The 18400-nt window shown below is 36.1% G+C and overlaps 1 protein-coding gene across 2 annotated transcripts in view; it reads right to left on the reverse strand.

Annotated features, from left to right (window-relative positions):
* Positions 1-364: 364 nt before the first annotated feature.
* The window catches only part of bicc1a (BicC family RNA binding protein 1a), a 35722-nt gene continuing 17686 nt past the window's right edge, over positions 365-18400 (reverse strand). The window contains exons 4-21 of one of the 2 annotated variants that reach the window (XM_079854036.1): positions 16923-17002; positions 15959-16117; positions 15061-15114; positions 14275-14460; positions 12836-13096; positions 10588-10719; positions 10311-10512; positions 5312-5521; positions 5075-5235; positions 4852-4975; positions 4308-4452; positions 4082-4187; positions 3902-3941; positions 3630-3784; positions 3337-3511; positions 3085-3242; positions 2660-2759; positions 365-2362 (exon numbers count right to left, since the gene is read on the reverse strand). In XM_079854036.1, coding sequence (XP_079710162.1) covers positions 2232-2362; positions 2660-2759; positions 3085-3242; positions 3337-3511; positions 3630-3784; positions 3902-3941; positions 4082-4187; positions 4308-4452; positions 4852-4975; positions 5075-5235; positions 5312-5521; positions 10311-10512; positions 10588-10719; positions 12836-13096; positions 14275-14460; positions 15061-15114; positions 15959-16117; positions 16923-17002 — 2579 coding nt within the window. In that variant the 3' untranslated portion in view covers positions 365-2231. Of the gene's footprint in view, positions 2363-2659; positions 2760-3084; positions 3246-3336; positions 3512-3629; positions 3785-3901; positions 3942-4081; positions 4188-4307; positions 4453-4851; positions 4976-5074; positions 5236-5311; positions 5522-10310; positions 10513-10587; positions 10720-12835; positions 13097-14274; positions 14461-15060; positions 15115-15958; positions 16118-16922; positions 17003-18400 lie in introns of both variants that reach the window. The other variant, XM_079854035.1, reaches the window with a different exon arrangement.

Genomic DNA, 18400 nt, shown 5'->3' on the forward strand with positions numbered 1-18400 from the left:
TATTTACAGCCAGATGTACATTAATATACAAAAACACAGCATAAAACACACATAATTACCCATCCCTTTGCTCATACTTTCAAAAGAGAAGTGGCTGTCCGTGTCCTTTGTAATGTGTGATTTATTTTTTATTTTTTAAGTGCCACTGTAGATTGCTATTGCCATCAACCCTAAATGTGTTCTTATGGTCTCAACTTGGCCAGTTCCTCTCATTTCATTTGCATTCAACAGACAATAGCTACACATTTATATAACTCTTTCACTCCCTCTCTTTCATTTGATTGCATACCTAAAGAAACTGTATAGCTTTACCTATTGAACTACTATAGATTTATAATAAAACATAAAACAAACTTGATTTGGCTTGCAAACATTTTTATTTTCTAGAACAAAACCACAAAGAACATTTCAAATATTTTTTTTGTTCTTTCGCTTTTGTTTTAAATCCTTTTTTTCCCTGTTACTTTCAGAGAGAAATACTCTGGCAACACTTTAGGAGACACTGATTTGGATTTATAGAACATTCGTATAAGGCGCAAACATGAACATGGTTCCCTTTGTCAAAGACTTAAACAAAATAAAATAAAAACAGTCCTCCTATTATGTTCCACTCCAGGAGGAAGGTAACACAACCAAATAAACAGAACAACACAGTTGTTCTCTCAAAAGAAATAATAATAATAATAATAATAAAAAAAAATTAATAACACTGTTAAAACAGTGAAGTTGTTTCAGGTGACAAGTGGAAAATGAACACATGATTTGTCAGATGCAAAAAATAAAAACAAAATCACAAACCCTGCTCAGTAACCGTATACACTGGTTCCACTATGGTATACATTTAATCTCTACAAGTCCATATTTTGCATATCTTATGAGATTTTCACTTTGGATCTACAATCAAGCAATTAATAATATAACTGAGCAATAATACAAGAGTACCACAAGTGGTTTGTGCAATATTTTAGAGACTGTTATTATTTTCCTTCAATAAAACAAAAACTAAAGCATATAAAACAGATTAGCATGGTTTCTTATAAAGTATTTAACAACGGATGATTTCAAAAAGTTCTATTTCAAAAAGCTCTGTCTATGCGCTATACATTCCTCTTTGTAGGCTGTACCGTAAATGTACTACAGACCTCGTATAAATGTAAACAAAGAAAATAAATTGGGTAACACTGATTTACTGTGAATACCTCTATTGATATACACAATCTGGCTGAAAAATAACAAAACAAGGATTTGAATAACCAAATTTACCAACAGTAACAGTGAGTTATATTTATGGCTTTGAGCTAAAGGACAAGCACACGCACGCACACACACACACACACAAACCTGACAAAACACCTGCCAGATACACATATGTTTTGCACATACAAAAGAAACTGATTCCGTTATACATGCAAACAACTTGACAAGTACCTAATGCAGCTTAAATTTGATGTTTGTGCAACAAGTACATGCAAATAATGATTAAACAGATATTCCAAAACAAATCACCGGAATTTTATGGCATTCTGCTATTCTACAGAAAACCAGAGACTTCATTTACACCAAAGTAATGACTGACATCTGTTTGAGATGACTATGAGGCGTTCTGATTAATCAGACTTCAGACTAAACAACAAACAGTCAAAATAAAAAAAGTAAACTGATAATGCCTTTTAAAAAGATTAACATAAAATATGAAAACATAATGAAACTATAAAATAAAATGTATTAAAATACAACAATACCACAATGACCAATGTATAATTAAACACTGAACATGAATATAACAGTCTGGTAAACAATATAAGCATCAGCTGGTTGTGATGATCTTTTGTGTGTGATCTGGAATTACCTGCTAAATAAGTGCACGTGTTGACACTGGACAGTCCGACGTTACAAAAGACAGACGTCGCATACGACCTACCGGCAAAAACAGCAGAGTTTACAGATTAAAGTGCTAGACACCAATACCGAAGCGCTCTTGCTGACAGCATGGTTAGTTTTAAACTCTGTGCTCTGCCTGTTCTCCCAGAATAAATGCAAAAAGGAACATTCTCTTAACAATATTGAATAAATTCCCTTCATATATTTTTAGGCATAGACAAAAATCAACCTTAATAGCATCCCAACACATTTATTTAGATCTGCAAGAATCTGCATCACTTTTTGGCTTTCTATATCAAGCAGAGTCCAGTATGAAGTGGTTTGTGGTCCAGAATCCTGCAGGTAAGAGATCACCAGCGACCACTGACACTTGCCATGTCTGAGTGGAATTGGCGGGACAGACGACCGCTGGCCCCGCCTTCTAAGAAGGAGGAGCGAATGTTGGGCATGTCAAAAAGCTTTCTCCTGCTCTTATTCAGATCTGAGGAGACATTCAAATATGATCAGTAATACATCAAGTAAACACATTAGGTAGCTACACTAGGACAGTCACAAACACACATCACAACAAGACGTAAATGATGATAGACTTTCTTTTTTAAGGGGACCTATTATGCCCCTTTTAACAAGATAATATAGGTAATATAAGTCTCAAGTGTCCCCAGATAGTGTCTGTGAAGTTTCAGCTCAAAATATCCCACAGATCATTTATTAACACCATGTTGAGTAGCTTTAATAAGGTTAATAATGTTTAGACACAAACACAATGTTGACTGACCTGAGATCGCCAGTATCATTTTCCTGCGAGCACCGAATGTTGTGATTCCCAGTTCCTTCAGGTCTGGATCCGTTAATGTAACAAATGTTTGCAGATCAATCTATCAGACAACAACACAGAGACATACACATATAAATGTGCATTTACAAAAGGCATCGACTATATCCACTAATCCACATTTGTTCATTATTTTTGCGCGTGCAAGGAGAACTTTTATTTCCAATTAGGTTAAAAATGTTTAATGGAAGAAGTAAAGACAAATAATCAAGGCAACTTTCACTAAATAAACACAAAGTATAAGTTACATTTAAATATATGTTTTAACTAAAACATAGTTTGAGTAATGATGCAAACACACTAATATATTTTTTTTTTTGCATTGCAAACATTGGTATTTCCTTTTGTACATGCAAATCTAAAATGACCTCCTGCTGTTGGAAGATGTCGGTGTATTTTCCGAGGCCGAGTGTGCTGAAGAGCTCTGGGAGATCTGTTCCTTTGAGAGAGGAGCTGAGAGAGCAGCCATTACTGCCAGACATAGAGATACTGTCCATATAATTACTGCTGCTGAGATACTGCTCACCTACTGACCCAAACACACAGATAAAGAGAACGACTAGTGAGTAGGCAGTAAAGTTTAGAAGAAAGTTCAATGGGTACAAAATCATTAGTCTTACGAGATTTGTTCTTGATTCTCTTTGGGCTGCTGACAGCAGGGGAAAATTCTGAATTTCCTGACAGTCCGTTCCCATTGACGTTAACATTCCCATTCAAATCCCCCCAATTATCGGATTTGGTGTCATTCCCCAAACCCTCCTGGCTCCCAGAATGTGACACAGAGAGATGAGGGTCCTGGAAAACACACAAAAAAGTAACTTAAAGAGATCATTATCAAAAACCTTTAGATGTAGCTTCATTTAAGCTGAACTGAATTGCGGCTGCATGTGACTGTGCACTGGTGAGTTTGTACCTCATACGTTGTGCTCATGCTGGGTTTATATGGCACATGGTGTGCCCTGCGCAGCTCTTTCATGCCCTCCGCTGGCATTGATTTAGAGAAGCCCAATCCACTCCAGGTATCTGTGGGTGTTCGAACCTCTGTCACAACAGGCTTCTTCAGCATGGCTATACAAAACAACACAACTGTTTAACAACAACCTAACCAGTGATCTCATATTCAGATGTTATTTATGTACATTTTCACATTTAGATGTTAAATTAAGAGATCAAGTTTTTGATCACCTTTAGTGGCCAGTAGCTTCTTTTTCTCATAGTCATAAGCCTGAAAAACATTCAAACACAAGGACCGTGTGCATTTTTTGTACACTTGTATATGAGTATAGTGTGTGTGTGTGTGTGTGTGTGTGTGTGTGTGTGTGTGTGTGTGTGTGTGTGTGTTTGTGTGTATATGTGTATATAAACCTGCATATGTGGTCCAAGTCGTCTTTCTGCAGCTCTCTCACTTCCTGGTGCCCTTTTATCAGCCACTGGATTCTCACAATCAGAATCGGCCAAGACACACTCAACACTGCACATGCAAACAAAATTTAAGCTGCACTTCATAGCTGCAGTTTAACCTTGTTCAATAAACTTTTTAAATAAACAGAATTGTCATCATAATGCAAAGTCATTTTATGACTGAACATACTAATGTGAGTTCTTGGTTCTCTGCAGAAGTTCCAACGTATGCCGTTTCCCTGACGACACCGAGGCCAGCATCTGCTTCAGTTCACTCCCATTGGCTGAGTGAGATGGACTTCTGGGCATGCCAACTTCAACAAATGTATCTGAGCCTGATATAAACATACAGTACATACACACACAAATAGTGAATATTCTAATGAATCAATACTGTACACAGTGAACCGAGGGTCCAAAAAATGATTGATAGATAGATAGATAGATAGATAGATAGATAGATAGATAGATAGATAGATAGATAGATAGATAGATAGATAGATAGATAGATAGATAGATAGATAGATAGATAGATAGATAGATAGATAGACAGACATATAGATAGACAGACAGACACATAGATAGATAGATGACAGACAGACAGGCATATAGATAGATAGATAGATAGATAGACATATAGACAGATAGATAGATAGATAGATAGATAGATAGATAGATAGATAGATAGATAGATAGATAGATAGATAGATAGATAGATAGATTGTGTTCTGTACCTTCATCTGTAGATTTATTGGAAATGGATTCTGTTTGAGTGTGTCCAATGACTTCCTGGGCCGTGTCACAGTGGGCAGGGTTCAGAGATACAGAGGAGATTCGGCTATACACAGAATTTGCGAGCTGCAACATAAAGCATCCAGCAAAAACATACACAGGAACCATAGTGAGTTTAAAACAAAACAGATGCACACATAGTAACTTTAAAGAGAAGTTCCTCACATGTCCGTTGAGATGTTCTGCACTGGCTGGTTTGTGTATTGGTGCGAGTCCAGGTGGAGGGGACGGTGTGTGAGTGTGTGCTTGACTCTGAACCCCAGAGAGCAGAAGACCACTGAGAGTCGTCTGAGACACTGACTGCAACATCAGGTCTGTGGAAAACCCTGAGCAAGGGACAGAGAGAGAGGGTTATATAATAATCATAAATAATATATGAGGTTTACAAGAGCCTGCACTCACCTGATGTGTTAGTTGTTGAACTAAGCGCACTGGCCCATAGTGAAGCAGTGTGACCCGGAGCATGTGAATGTGTGTGAGCAGATGTATGAATGTGTTGCGTGTTGTTCACCGCTCCTTTCTGAATGCTCAACATAGAGCCGTGTCCATTAAGAACACAGTTTGAGTTTGGGGAACCATTAGAAATGGGGCTGACAGACCTTAGAATACCAGCTGAAGAAATAGAGACAGAAGAAAGAGTGAAACGTAAATATCCAAAGTATTGGCAAAAATTTTTTTTAGTGCATAACGTGTATACATTTTCATTATTATTTATTTATTGAGCTCCAATGCAAGTTTTAACTGAGGGACAGATCATAAGCATACTTGTTGGACCTGCCTGAAAAACAGCGTTTTAGCATGATTTAGCTAAAGAACCTAAATTCACAATATCATTGTAATTAGATTTTATTACTGATTTTATAAACAATCTTCAAACATTAGCATGTTGCTAAGCTAATAATTTCATACTCAAATGAGCACAAAAAACACAGACAAATGTTGGGTGAAATAGTATTATTAGGTGAAATTATAAAACAAATAAACAAATAAATATATTCTTTATTCATTATAAATTAATTAATTATATTCTTGGAAAAATATATATATATAATAACAATAATAAATATAGCTGCAAGCAGCAATACGGGGCCAAGCCCTGCAAGGCAGAGCAAGCAACAGCCGCTGTAGCGCAATGCGGAGCCAGAAGAGCAAAACATCAGAAATTTAATGTACATCAAGCACAGTAAGCACATCAATTACAGCAGCACAGCTAGCATTTAAGCACCAACAGCAGTGCAGAGCCGGAAGGAATTTAAATTATTATTTTATACACAATTTCAAAGTCGCCCCACACTGGTCTCGAACCCACGACCACAATGGTTCGGGATTCATGACGCATGGTTGAACCACTTGCGCCACCCAGAGGACATGTTTTACAAAGCTGCAGAGGAGAGGCTTCAGTGTGTGAATGAGCACACAAAATCATGTTAACGAGATTAGCATGCTAAGCTAACTTAATGCTAATATAGCTTATGATGTGGTACATCCAATGCTGGCAAAATAGATATCCTCAGATTCGACATGACGCAAGGAATCGATAGACACCAATTTTATGATTTTGTGACAAACTGTTCACAAGTTACAGCCTCTGAACCAATTATGGGTTGACCTCATTAAGTTTGCGACATCATAACTTTTTTTTTCCAGTATAGCAAAAAAATCGGGGACAGTACTTTTATGCGGCTCAGTCCGAAGATCATTTGAGTACATGTTTGGACAAAATTAGACCAATTTTGAAGGAGGAGTAGCGAAAAAACTGTTTTACATTCACTCCAATATGGCGGCCAGTCACATTGTTGATAAATAACATATGAGATATCGTTGAAATCGGCATAAGCCAAGGAATATATTGACATAAAGAAATCAAATTTCAAGCAATGTTAGCAAAAGTTATAAGCGTTTTTTCAAAAAACAATGATATCTCTGGAACACTAGGTGGCGCTGTGATCAAATTTCTCAGGTACCTTCGGGCCATGCTAATGATGATCCATACCAAATTTGGTGAAGAAATTTCAAATAGTTTAAAAGATATTGCAAATTATGACATCATTCAAAATGGCGGACACGTGGTACATCCCATCATGGCAAAATCGATATCCACGGATTTGTCATGACCCAAGGAATCGATAGACACCAAGTTTATAATTTTCTGACAAACTGTTCATAAGTTATTGGCCAAAATATGCATTTTCCATATCTCATGACCCGTAGGTGGCGCTGTTCCCAACTTTGGCATGGAACCTCAGATCATGCTTCCGATGAAGTGTACCAATTTTCGTTTCGATTGATCAAAGTTTGGCCGAGCTATAGCTTCTGAACCAATTTTGGGTCGACCTCGTTAAGTTTGCGACATCATAACTTTTTTTTTTCCAATATAGCAAAAAAATCGGGGACAGTACTTTTATGCGGCTCAGTCCGAAGATCATTTGAGTACATGTTTGGACAAAATTAGACCAATTTTGAAGGAGGAGTAGCAAAAAAACTGCATACTGTACTTTTCAAAATGGCCACTACTGTAATGGGCGGAGTCTTGATGTAAGATATTGGTTCTGATCAGCATGATGAGATAAATCAGGTGTACTAAGTTTCATTTTTCTAGATCAAAGGGTTCAAAAGTTATAACCATTTCAATGTTGGATTTTTGAACTGCTGGTGGCGCTATAGAGTTGGTCCTAGAGACTCAAAAATTGCTACAATTACTTTTCATTACCATCACTACAAGTGTGCCAAATTTCATCATTTTCCTATGTATGGTTCATAGGGCTGCCATAGACTTCAAGAGGAGGAAGAAGAATAATAATAATAATAATAATAAGAATATAGCTGCAAGCAGCAATACGGGGCCAAGCCCTGCAAGGCAGAGCAAGCAACAGCCGCTGTAGCGCAATGCGGAGCCAGAAGAGCAAAACATCAGAAATTTAATGTACATCAAGCACAGTAAGCACATCAATTACAGCAGCACAGCTAGCATTTAAGCACCAACAGCAGTGCAGAGCCGGAAGGAATTTAAATTATTATTTTATACACAATTTCAAAGTCGCCCCACACTGGTCTCGAACCCACGACCACAATGGTTCGGGATTCATGACGCATGGTTGAACCACTTGCGCCACCCAGAGGACATGTTTTACAAAGCTGCAGAGGAGAGGCTTCAGTGTGTGAATGAGCACACAAAATCATGTTAACGAGATTAGCATGCTAAGCTAACTTAATGCTAATATAGCTTATGATGTGGTACATCCAATGCTGGCAAAATAGATATCCTCAGATTCGACATGACGCAAGGAATCGATAGACACCAATTTTATGATTTTGTGACAAACTGTTCACAAGTTACAGCCTCTGAAATAATTATGGGTTGACCTCATTAAGTTTGCGACATCATAACTTTTTTTTTCCAGTATAGCAAAAAAATCGGGGACAGTACTTTTATGCGGCTCAGTCCGAAGATCATTTGAGTACATGTTTGGACAAAATTAGACCAATTTTGAAGGAGGAGTAGCGAAAAAACTGTTTTACATTCACTCCAATATGGCGGCCAGTCACATTGTTGATAAATAACATATGAGATATCGTTGAAATCGGCATAAGCCAAGGAATATATTGACATAAAGAAATCAAATTTCAAGCAATGTTAGCAAAAGTTATAAGCGTTTTTTCAAAAAACAATGATATCTCTGGAACACTAGGTGGCGCTGTGATCAAATTTCTCAGGTACCTTCGGGCCATGCTAATGATGATCCATACCAAATTTGGTGAAGAAATTTCAAATAGTTTAAAAGATATTGCAAATTATGACATCATTCAAAATGGCGGACACGTGGTACATCCCATCATGGCAAAATCGATATCCACGGATTTGTCATGACCCAAGGAATCGATAGACACCAAGTTTATAATTTTCTGACAAACTGTTCATAAGTTATTGGCCAAAATATGCATTTTCCATATCTCATGACCCGTAGGTGGCGCTGTTCCCAACTTTGGCATGGAACCTCAGATCATGCTTCCGATGAAGTGTACCAATTTTCGTTTCGATTGATCAAAGTTTGGCCGAGCTATAGCTTCTGAACCAATTTTGGGTCGACCTCGTTAAGTTTGCGACGTCATAACTTTTGATCAGAGAAGAATAAAAAAAATCGGGGACAGTACTTTTATGCGGCTCAGTCCGAAGATCATTTGAGTACATGTTTGGACAAAATTAGACCAATTTTGAAGGAGGAGTAGCAAAAAAACTGCATACTGTACTTTTCAAAATGGCCACTACTGTAATGGGCGGAGTCTTAATGTAAGATATTGGTTCTAATCAGCATGATGAGATGAATCAGGTGTACTAAGTTTCATTTTTCTAGATCAAAGGGTTCAAAAGTTATAACCATTTCAATGTTGAATTTTTGAACTGCTGGTGGCGCTATAGAGTTGGACCTAGAGACTCAAAAATTGCTACAATTACTTTTCATTACCATCACTACAAGTGTGCCAAATTTCATCATTTTCCTATGTATGGTTCATAGGGCTGCCATAGACTTCAAGAGGAGGAAGAAGAATAATAATAATAATAATAATAAGAAAACTAACAGATACAATAGGTGCCATAGCCCCTTCGGGGCTTGGCCCCTAAAAACTAACAGATACAATAGGTGCCATAGCCCCTTCGGGGCTTGGCCCCTAATAATATTAATATTAATAATAATAATAATAATATATAATATATATATATATATATATATATATATATATATTGTTTTTTGCATTATTTTCAACATTTACCACAACCCATTTGACTTGTTAAATAATCTTTGATTATTTTTGTTGTAATATATATTCTGGCATTGTCTTATCCATAAATTACACATGTGATGCTGCCTTGATTTGGTCAAAAAGAGATAACTTACAAGACAACATAGTTTAACCAACCATGTTATAAAAGTTATCAAGGTAGACAGCTTGCTAGGTTTTGAAACAAAGCTATTGTTACCAGCATGATTGTTAACTTAATTACTATTATCATACTGATCCTAAATGTAACTGTACTCTAAACATGCACAACTAACTCCGAGTCTTGAGAACAACAGAGGGGACTGTTTTAAGTCACACAAATAGTGTGTGAGTGAATGTGGAACACAGGCAAACACAAACACACACACACACACACAGCTGTAGCTAATTATGGAGCTGTTTGGCAGCGTAAGTTGTAATCTGTGAACACAGACAGTAGTAATTATAGTGACTGCATAGCTAAAGCAGGACTGTGCATGTTGTATTAATACAAACAGGCCTTGCTTAGAATACACAGCCAAGGAATTACTTTTAGATCATAAATGTACCTTACACTGTGGTTAAGTCATTATATATATATATATATATATATATACACACACACACACATTAACAACATTACCCAGAGTCCTTAGCCTCAGTTCAGCTGAAGCTAGCGTGTCCAGTCCAATGGAGCCAATCAGGGGAGGGGAGGCTGGAGCATGTCCGTTAACAGTGACGTGGTTGAAAGAAGAAGGCACACTGCTGGACTCCAGCCCCAACAGGATCTTGCGTACCTCATACATACTCCCAGCATTCCTTTCCACGCTCTTCACTATCACAGACTGTGAGGAAAACGTATAGTCAGTGACAGAGTCTAAATGTACCACATATACACAAAAGAGCTGGGCTTTTGTTACCTTGCTGGGTTGTTTCGGTTTCGGTTTAATACTGATGAAGACGTCTAGCTGCTCCATAAGTGTAGTGACGACCTGAGATGCCACCTCCATCTCCTCCTTAATGTCAAACAGCAGCACCAAAGGCAGACAACCCTAAAATATACATGCATTCAAACACGCATACAAATCAATTCCCAAAAATCACAAACTTTTATCTTAACTTATTCAGCCTAATTATATAATGGGTTTCCTTAAATGAATGTACTGGGTTAAACTTAACCTACATTTATTAAATTTATTTATTTATAATTATTATAATTAATATAATGTATTTATTTATAATTATTATTATTTTACCTCATATATTTTTCAATAGTTCAGTTTATAAAGGCAAAAATCAAGGTTATGATGAGGCACATACAATAGAAGTGAATATAAAAAGTGGATATAACTTTACACAGAAATGGTTAGTAAGTGATTTTATCACAGTAAAATCGTGTTAAAATTCATATTGTTCACATCTTGTGGCTGTACTATTAAGCAGTGAGTATTTTAACGTTTTTTTTAAAAAGTTTAACTTTTGAAAATCGGACCTTTCTTTTAAGATGGATTAGCAGTGTTGCTATTGTTACATAAAACTACAACTAAAACCAGTAAAAATATTTTTTTTGTTAACTGAAATGTGTCTGAAATAAAATAAAATAAAATATAGATATTAAAACTTAAAGCTGCAGTCCGTAGTTTTTCCTCTTTGTCGCCATCTCTGTTTGAAATCTGCAATTGCAGTTATTTGTGGAATTATCAACATTACGTGGGTTGTGCCTCGGCACGGCAAAGCGCAGATGATTCCAATGTTTTGAGGAGAATGTGCGGCTGTCAGTCACCGCGCCGGTGTGGATACTGTCATTCGCAATCACAGATTCTACTTTTTGGAGGTATGACCAACATAAGAATTTTCACCGGAAAATGTCATTTGAACAAGTAACATCTACTTTTGTTCTGACCAACTAAGGGGAAAAAAAGCATCGCAGTAAATTGTGCTGATTAAATCTAACGATCACTTATCATATCACGTCAAACCGTGCAAATTATACTTTGTTCTCAAATTGTTAATGTTAACAACATCAGCATTGCGTGACTACATTTAATGTGTATTAGGGCTACCTGTAGTTCAGTTTCCATTTCTGTACAGTCTAATTTCACTCTGAAGTCTTTTGCATTTTACAATGGGTGAATCTCCAGTTGTCACTGCTGATTGTCGTTTGAACCTTTCTGGATCCGCCATCAAATTGATAAGTTTAATTATATCAAGTGCTGTGAGAAAAGGCTATAAATCTCCACCTTCAATATCCTCACACGCAATATAGCCTACTAGCCAGGACACCTTCTTTATGTGTACAGATGTGACGTAATGACGCAAAGACATGCTTGAATTTCCCGCGGAAATACACCAGTACCACTGGAATTAAAAACATTATTACAAGCTTACTGTTTTGAATCGAGCTAAGGCAAGCAGATAGTTTTGAACACTGGCTGGTTATGAACTTGCTCAAAAATGTATTTTGGATCATTTTTAACCCTAAAAAGTTACGGACTGCAGCTTTAAATTTAAAAGGAAATTAGAACTGTTGTCTTGTCAACTAACTGAAATAAAATAAGGTTAATTTGAAGTACTAAAATTACAAAAACAAATAAAAATACATTTAAGCTAAATAGAAATATATTACAAAATTCCTAAAAATGACAAGCACATAACATTTCTAAAAGTATAAAAATAAAAGCTAATTCATAGTATATAAATTATACTAAAATAACATTGCTGATTAGTCAACTAGCTCTTCAAGCAATCCACTGACTAATAGATTTTGAAAATATGTAGTTTTGCACATGTCTTATAATTAGACCTCAAAGATTTGATTATAATTTGAAATGGCAGCGTGGCTAAATCTGCATTTCCTGTTTCGAAAAGAAAAAAGAAAAAACGAGCAGAGAGGAAAAAATCTGGCAAGAGTTTTGAAATCCCTCTGGTCGGGCACGTTGCTAAAGCCTCGAAGTCTTCATCCAGCGCGGCATGAGTCTCATCATCAGTCAGTACTTATAGACTCTCATCCAAACATCTCTCTCAATGTCATCTTGTTCAACAGAACATGTGTTCTGTTTCAACAGAACATGTGTTCTGTTTCGCAGACTGGCCTCAAATATGGAGGGAGATATTAAATTAATGAGCATAAGACAGAATAGAAAAAAGACAGATAAACTGTCGCCATACCATTAGCTGCTGTCTAGCTGCACATACGCCATCAATGCTGCCCTGTATGTAGACAGCAGAGCGGCTAGTGTGCGTGTTGTGAGTGTTGAGCTCGGGGAAGTGAATATTGGCTCCAGTGCGCTGGGAAATGTGCTTGACGTTGGCTCCGTTGCGGCCCAAAAGGAAGTGGTGGTGCTGGGGCGCAATGTCCAGTTGTGTGCTGACCAGCACTGAGCCGGCCAAAGACCCAGCGAGGTGCTCCAATAACAAAGCCGTACCGCGCTGAAACACGCAAACATGTTAGCAGCACACACTTGATATAGATCTGCAGTAACACAAACACACACAGGGTTGCCAGCATATAAGTTTACACATACACACACTAATAAAACCATCGCCCATCTCTTGTAATGTCTTATATTATGTGGCGGAGGCTGCTGTTTTCAGTTTAATTTCTGGCAGCACTACTCGAAAACTAAATCTCTCCATTTCATGAAATGACCTAGTTTCATTCCTTCTCCTATTCAAGAGCTCGCTCATTTCATATCTGCTAATGAATGCCACTTCAGTAGGAGGTTTTGATTGGTTTTGTGCACTTTTAGGGGTTGACTTTCACTAATAAATTCAGATTTTACCATTTTATTTTTTGATATATGAAGGTCATCAAGTTAAAACTTGTTTTTACCCACCTTTACCATTTATTTTAGTTAATTTGAAATGGTTTTAATACTATAATTCAAATGTTTTGGGTCACTAAGATTTTTTTATTTTAAAAAAATGTGTGCTTAATAAGTCAGCAAGAATGCATTGAACTGATCAAACATTCTATACTCTACTTCCACATTTTTACAAAAGTTTTTTATTCTTCAAAGAATCCTCAAAAAATATGCATCAGTTTCCACAAATATGTTAAGCAGCACAACTGTTTTCAACATTGATAATAATAATAAATGTGTCTTTAGCATCAAATCACCATATTAGAATGATTTCTGAAGGATCACAAAACACTGAAGACTGGAGTAATGATGCTGAAAACTCAGCTTTGTTGTCACAGGAATAAAATATATATTCAAATGGAAAATAGTAATTTTACATTGTAATAATATTCCACGTTATTAGTGTTTTTACTGTATTTTTTTGGATGAAATAAACATAGCCTTGGTGAGCATAAGAAACTTCATCCAAAAACATCATAAAAAAATAAAAAAATAAAAAATCATACTAACCCCAAACCTTTGAACAATATTGTATGTATAAAGTTAATATTTTATGAGATTTTATGAAAGTTTTTATTATTTTATCTTTTTATTTATTCTATTTTATTATAATTAATCGATTAATTATATATATATATATATATATATATATATATATATATATATATATATATAAAATGATAAAATAATTAAATATCTTTCAATTGCAGCATTCATTTGTATATCTATCACTTCATGCCTCACCTTAACACCACTGGAATTGTTCTGGTTGCCACGGACGATGGCAGTGTTGCCATAGAGACGGGAGGGTGCTTTGAAGGAGATGGAGACATTGTAAGTGTGGGAGATATGCTGAACTACAGGAGAGCTACAGTCCACATGCTGCACCACCCCACTGCATTCAAACATCAGCATCAACGGCAACAGCTCCTACAAAGAGGATGGGGAAGAGTGATGCTTTTGAGTAGAAAACAACAGACGGGTTGAAGGCAACACACATCAAGAAGGTATGACATTTTTAACCACTAGGGTGCAGCACATAAAGCCCCTAATCAATGATTGGCCTTTCAAACTGGGCCACAAGGGGGCGTTAGAGCAGAAAATTTGAAAGGAAAAACAGTGTCTTTAGGGCTGTCCAGGATAATGTGTTAAAAGTTATTAATCAAATAGCTTAACATATTAATGTAGTAATATATTGAAATGGGTTTGAGAAAATATGGGCTTTAAAGCAAAATTCTCTGCAAAAGTCTTGTTGTAAGCACTTAAAAATACATTTTATTTCATTTAAAGTGAAAGGGTTTCTCTTCAGGTTTATACATCTAATAGTGGGTAGAAAAAAAAGATACGTCAACTTAATTGTGAATATTTGCAAGTAAATATTAAATAATGTAATCCTTGCTACATTATAAATGGGCCTTCATCATATATGAGGTTCAGTGGCATCAAAAAGTTTTAAAACCCCTGGCCTGCAAATAGTGACAAGTGACCATGAAAGAAAAGAAGAAGGCAAGCTCATAAACAGAGTCTCACCCGTATTTTAACTCGTGCTGCCTCAACACCAGTCAGCTGTCCCGCAATCGACACCTGACAGAAAAAGAAGGGGACAAAGAGACGATTGTTCTTCATGTTTTTTTTTTTTTCAGAATATGTGCAGCTGTTTAATCTTTTCTCTCATCCTGTAAGATTTTTTTTTTAAATAGGATGCAATGTCACGTCCAGACACCTGATTTATTACCAATCGAAACATTAAATAGAAATATGTGTGTGGCAGTCTGCCAGTCTAAAAAACCTTAATTAAACGTCCTGCTGGGATTTTTTTTTCCACCCATCATTTCATCCCGACGACCACACGTTTAATCAAGGCCTGTGAGAATTAATCCCGGTTTGGAACAAGGTGATTCTGCCCAGTTCAGAGAGTCCATCTGGTTTGGCTCTGAAGTCGGTGTTTGTGCATGCGTGCGCTTGTATACGCTACTAACATTCCAAACTGTCTGCACGCCTCGTCAGACCACTCAGCAGTCTATTTAAACCTGAGAGCCATCCAACAGCCAATCAGATCCATCTTACTCCAAACCGTTCTCATCCTCCGGCCAATACAAACTGCCTCGTGTCCCTCAGCCAATAAAATGATTCAGCTAGAGTTCAGCCACTGCTGGATAGTAAAAGTTGGCTGGATGGAAGAGATTTGCTGTGTGCTTGCTAAATTAGCACAAAGAACTAAACATATTCCCATAATGTATTCACCCTCCATTTAATATTTTTGTAAGTAAAAGACCAAAATGTCAGTAATTATTTATTGGAAATCTTCCCTCTGCTGTAGTAGGTTTGAAACAACACAAGCAACACATAATGAAGATCCTGAAAATGGGTATGAAAAAAATGTATGACTTGTTGCTGGTCTTGGTTGGGTTGGTGTGTGTGTCTGTACCTGGTTGCTCTTCTCCCCCTGGCTGTGCCTGTTGGAGTCTGGAAAGTGTATGTGACAGCCAGTCTCTTCCATAACTCGTTTGATGTTATTCCCTCCTTTCCCAATAACATGCGAGTGTTCAGTGTGTGATACGTCCATCTTCAGGGTCACACGGTTACTCTGTGGATGTCAAAGGTCGTAACACAGCATTCATGGAAACCTTTCATAGCTGAATTAAAATCATTTAACCCTGTTCATAACTCTTAGTAGACCACATTCAGATACACTGACGTTCAAAAGTTTTTCTAAAACATTTTAAAATGTTCAGTACATTTTTTTTATTTTTAAAGAAATTCATATTTTTATTCAGCCAGAAAATTGATCAGCAGAGACAGAAAATAAAGAACTTTCTATTCATTAACAAATCCTGAAATAATTAAGCAGCACAACTGTTTTCATCATTGATGATGATGATGATAAGAAATGTTTTTGAACACCAAATCAGCATATTAGAATGATTTCTGAAGGATCATGTGACACTGAAGACTGGAGTAATGATGCTGAAAATTCAGCTTTGCCATCACATGAATAAATTACATTTTAAAATAATTTATTTATATATATATAATATATATATATATATATATATATATATATATATATTAAAAAAAACGTTACTTTGAATTGTAAATATTACTGTATCTTCTGATTGGTGTAACATTTCATAGCAGTTTTGCTACATATTTTGCCAGATTTTTATTCTTAAAACAAGAAATATTTATGCTGAAAACAAGAAAAAAATGTCTCAATGCGGTAAGAAAAAAATTCTCTGCTAATATCTTATGCAATTGAGCCTTTAAAGATGTTCGTATATTAACATCCTTGTACTAGGAAATTATAAAAAATGTTGTTGTTTTTTATAGTGAACCCAAAAAGACAATTCTTTTCCTGCAGTTACCTTGACAATCATATGTTTAGTGCTTACCTTTGTGTCAAGAACGGACATTATTGTCTCTTTGGCCTCTCGCACATCTTCCCTCTTTCCGCTAACCTTAATATGTGGATCTGTGAGGAGGAGAGGAAGAAAGCAGATGAGTACAGGACAAGAGAAGAAAGTCGTTCATTAATAAAGGTGCTTCACAACACAATTTGCGCTATTATTTTACACAATGAATGAAATCACAACTGGTTTCAAAACCAGTGGTCTCAAGAGTTAACACTTTTCTCTTTCCGTTTTCCACAAAGACACACATCATGAGAAATACAATGCATAGCTGCTTTACTGCTGCCCTCTAAAAATAGCTCTAGTAGTGTAACTCGGAATTCTGTTTTTCTCTACACATATTCTCTGACTTACTCACACCCCCTAAAACACTCCCACAAACTACAAGATTTGGACCTAGAAGAGCAGGGGGGATGAAACAGGAAGGATCACTGTCTTACACACACACACATATGAATTGCACTGTTATTGGGGGAGGTATTATAGTAACACCACACCAATAGGGGTCTCCTAGTCCAGCCCACCACACTATCCTCTTCCCGCCATGTGGTATTCATCAACTCCAGCATGTGTGTGTTTGTGTGGGGTTGCATGTGTGGCATGTGTTATGAATGGAGAATGTCTATGCATGTCTGTGAAAAATCGAATAGTTCATGCATGCATATACAAGGTTATTATATCAACACCAATGTCTGTCTTTCATTTGAAGTTGTCAATATAAGGGTGTATATGTATAAACAAACACATATACACACATACTACACACACATATACATATACATATATACATATACATTATATATATATATATATATATATATATATATATATATACACAAACACACATACATACTATCATTCAAATGTTTGGTCAAAAATATATTCAAACAATAATTTTGTGAATATTATTACATTTTTTAAATAACTGTTATCTATTTTAGTATATCTTAAAATGTAATTTATTCCTGTGATGGCAAAGCTGAATTTTCAGAAATCATTCTAATATGCTGATTTGTTGCTCAAGAAACATTTCTTATTATTATCAATGTTGAAAACGGTTTTGAATCTTGAATATTTTTTGTTTCAACCATGATCAGTTTTCAAGGATTCTTTGACGAAAATTTCAAAAGAACATTTATTTGACAGACATATTTTGTAACATTATAAAAGTCTTTACTGTCACTTTTGATCAATTTAATGTGTCCTTGTTGAATAAATGTATTAATTTCTTTCAAAAACAAAAATCTTACTGAGCCCAAAGTAACTTATGAATCGTAGTTTATATATTCATTAACAAGCACGCATGGACACGGTGGCTGGACATGGCTTCAACCAAGTCATATATTCCTGTCAACCAAACTGTCTGGTCTCTCTACACTCCAGTCGAGAGTGATTTTGTTTTGTCCGACAGCCTCATTTAAAAGTGCTTTACTGACTCAGGACAGAGTGAAACAGACATC

This window comes from Squalius cephalus, assembly GCF_949319135.1.
Source record: "Squalius cephalus genome assembly, chromosome: 20".
NCBI classification, from domain to species: domain Eukaryota; kingdom Metazoa; phylum Chordata; class Actinopteri; order Cypriniformes; family Leuciscidae; genus Squalius; species Squalius cephalus.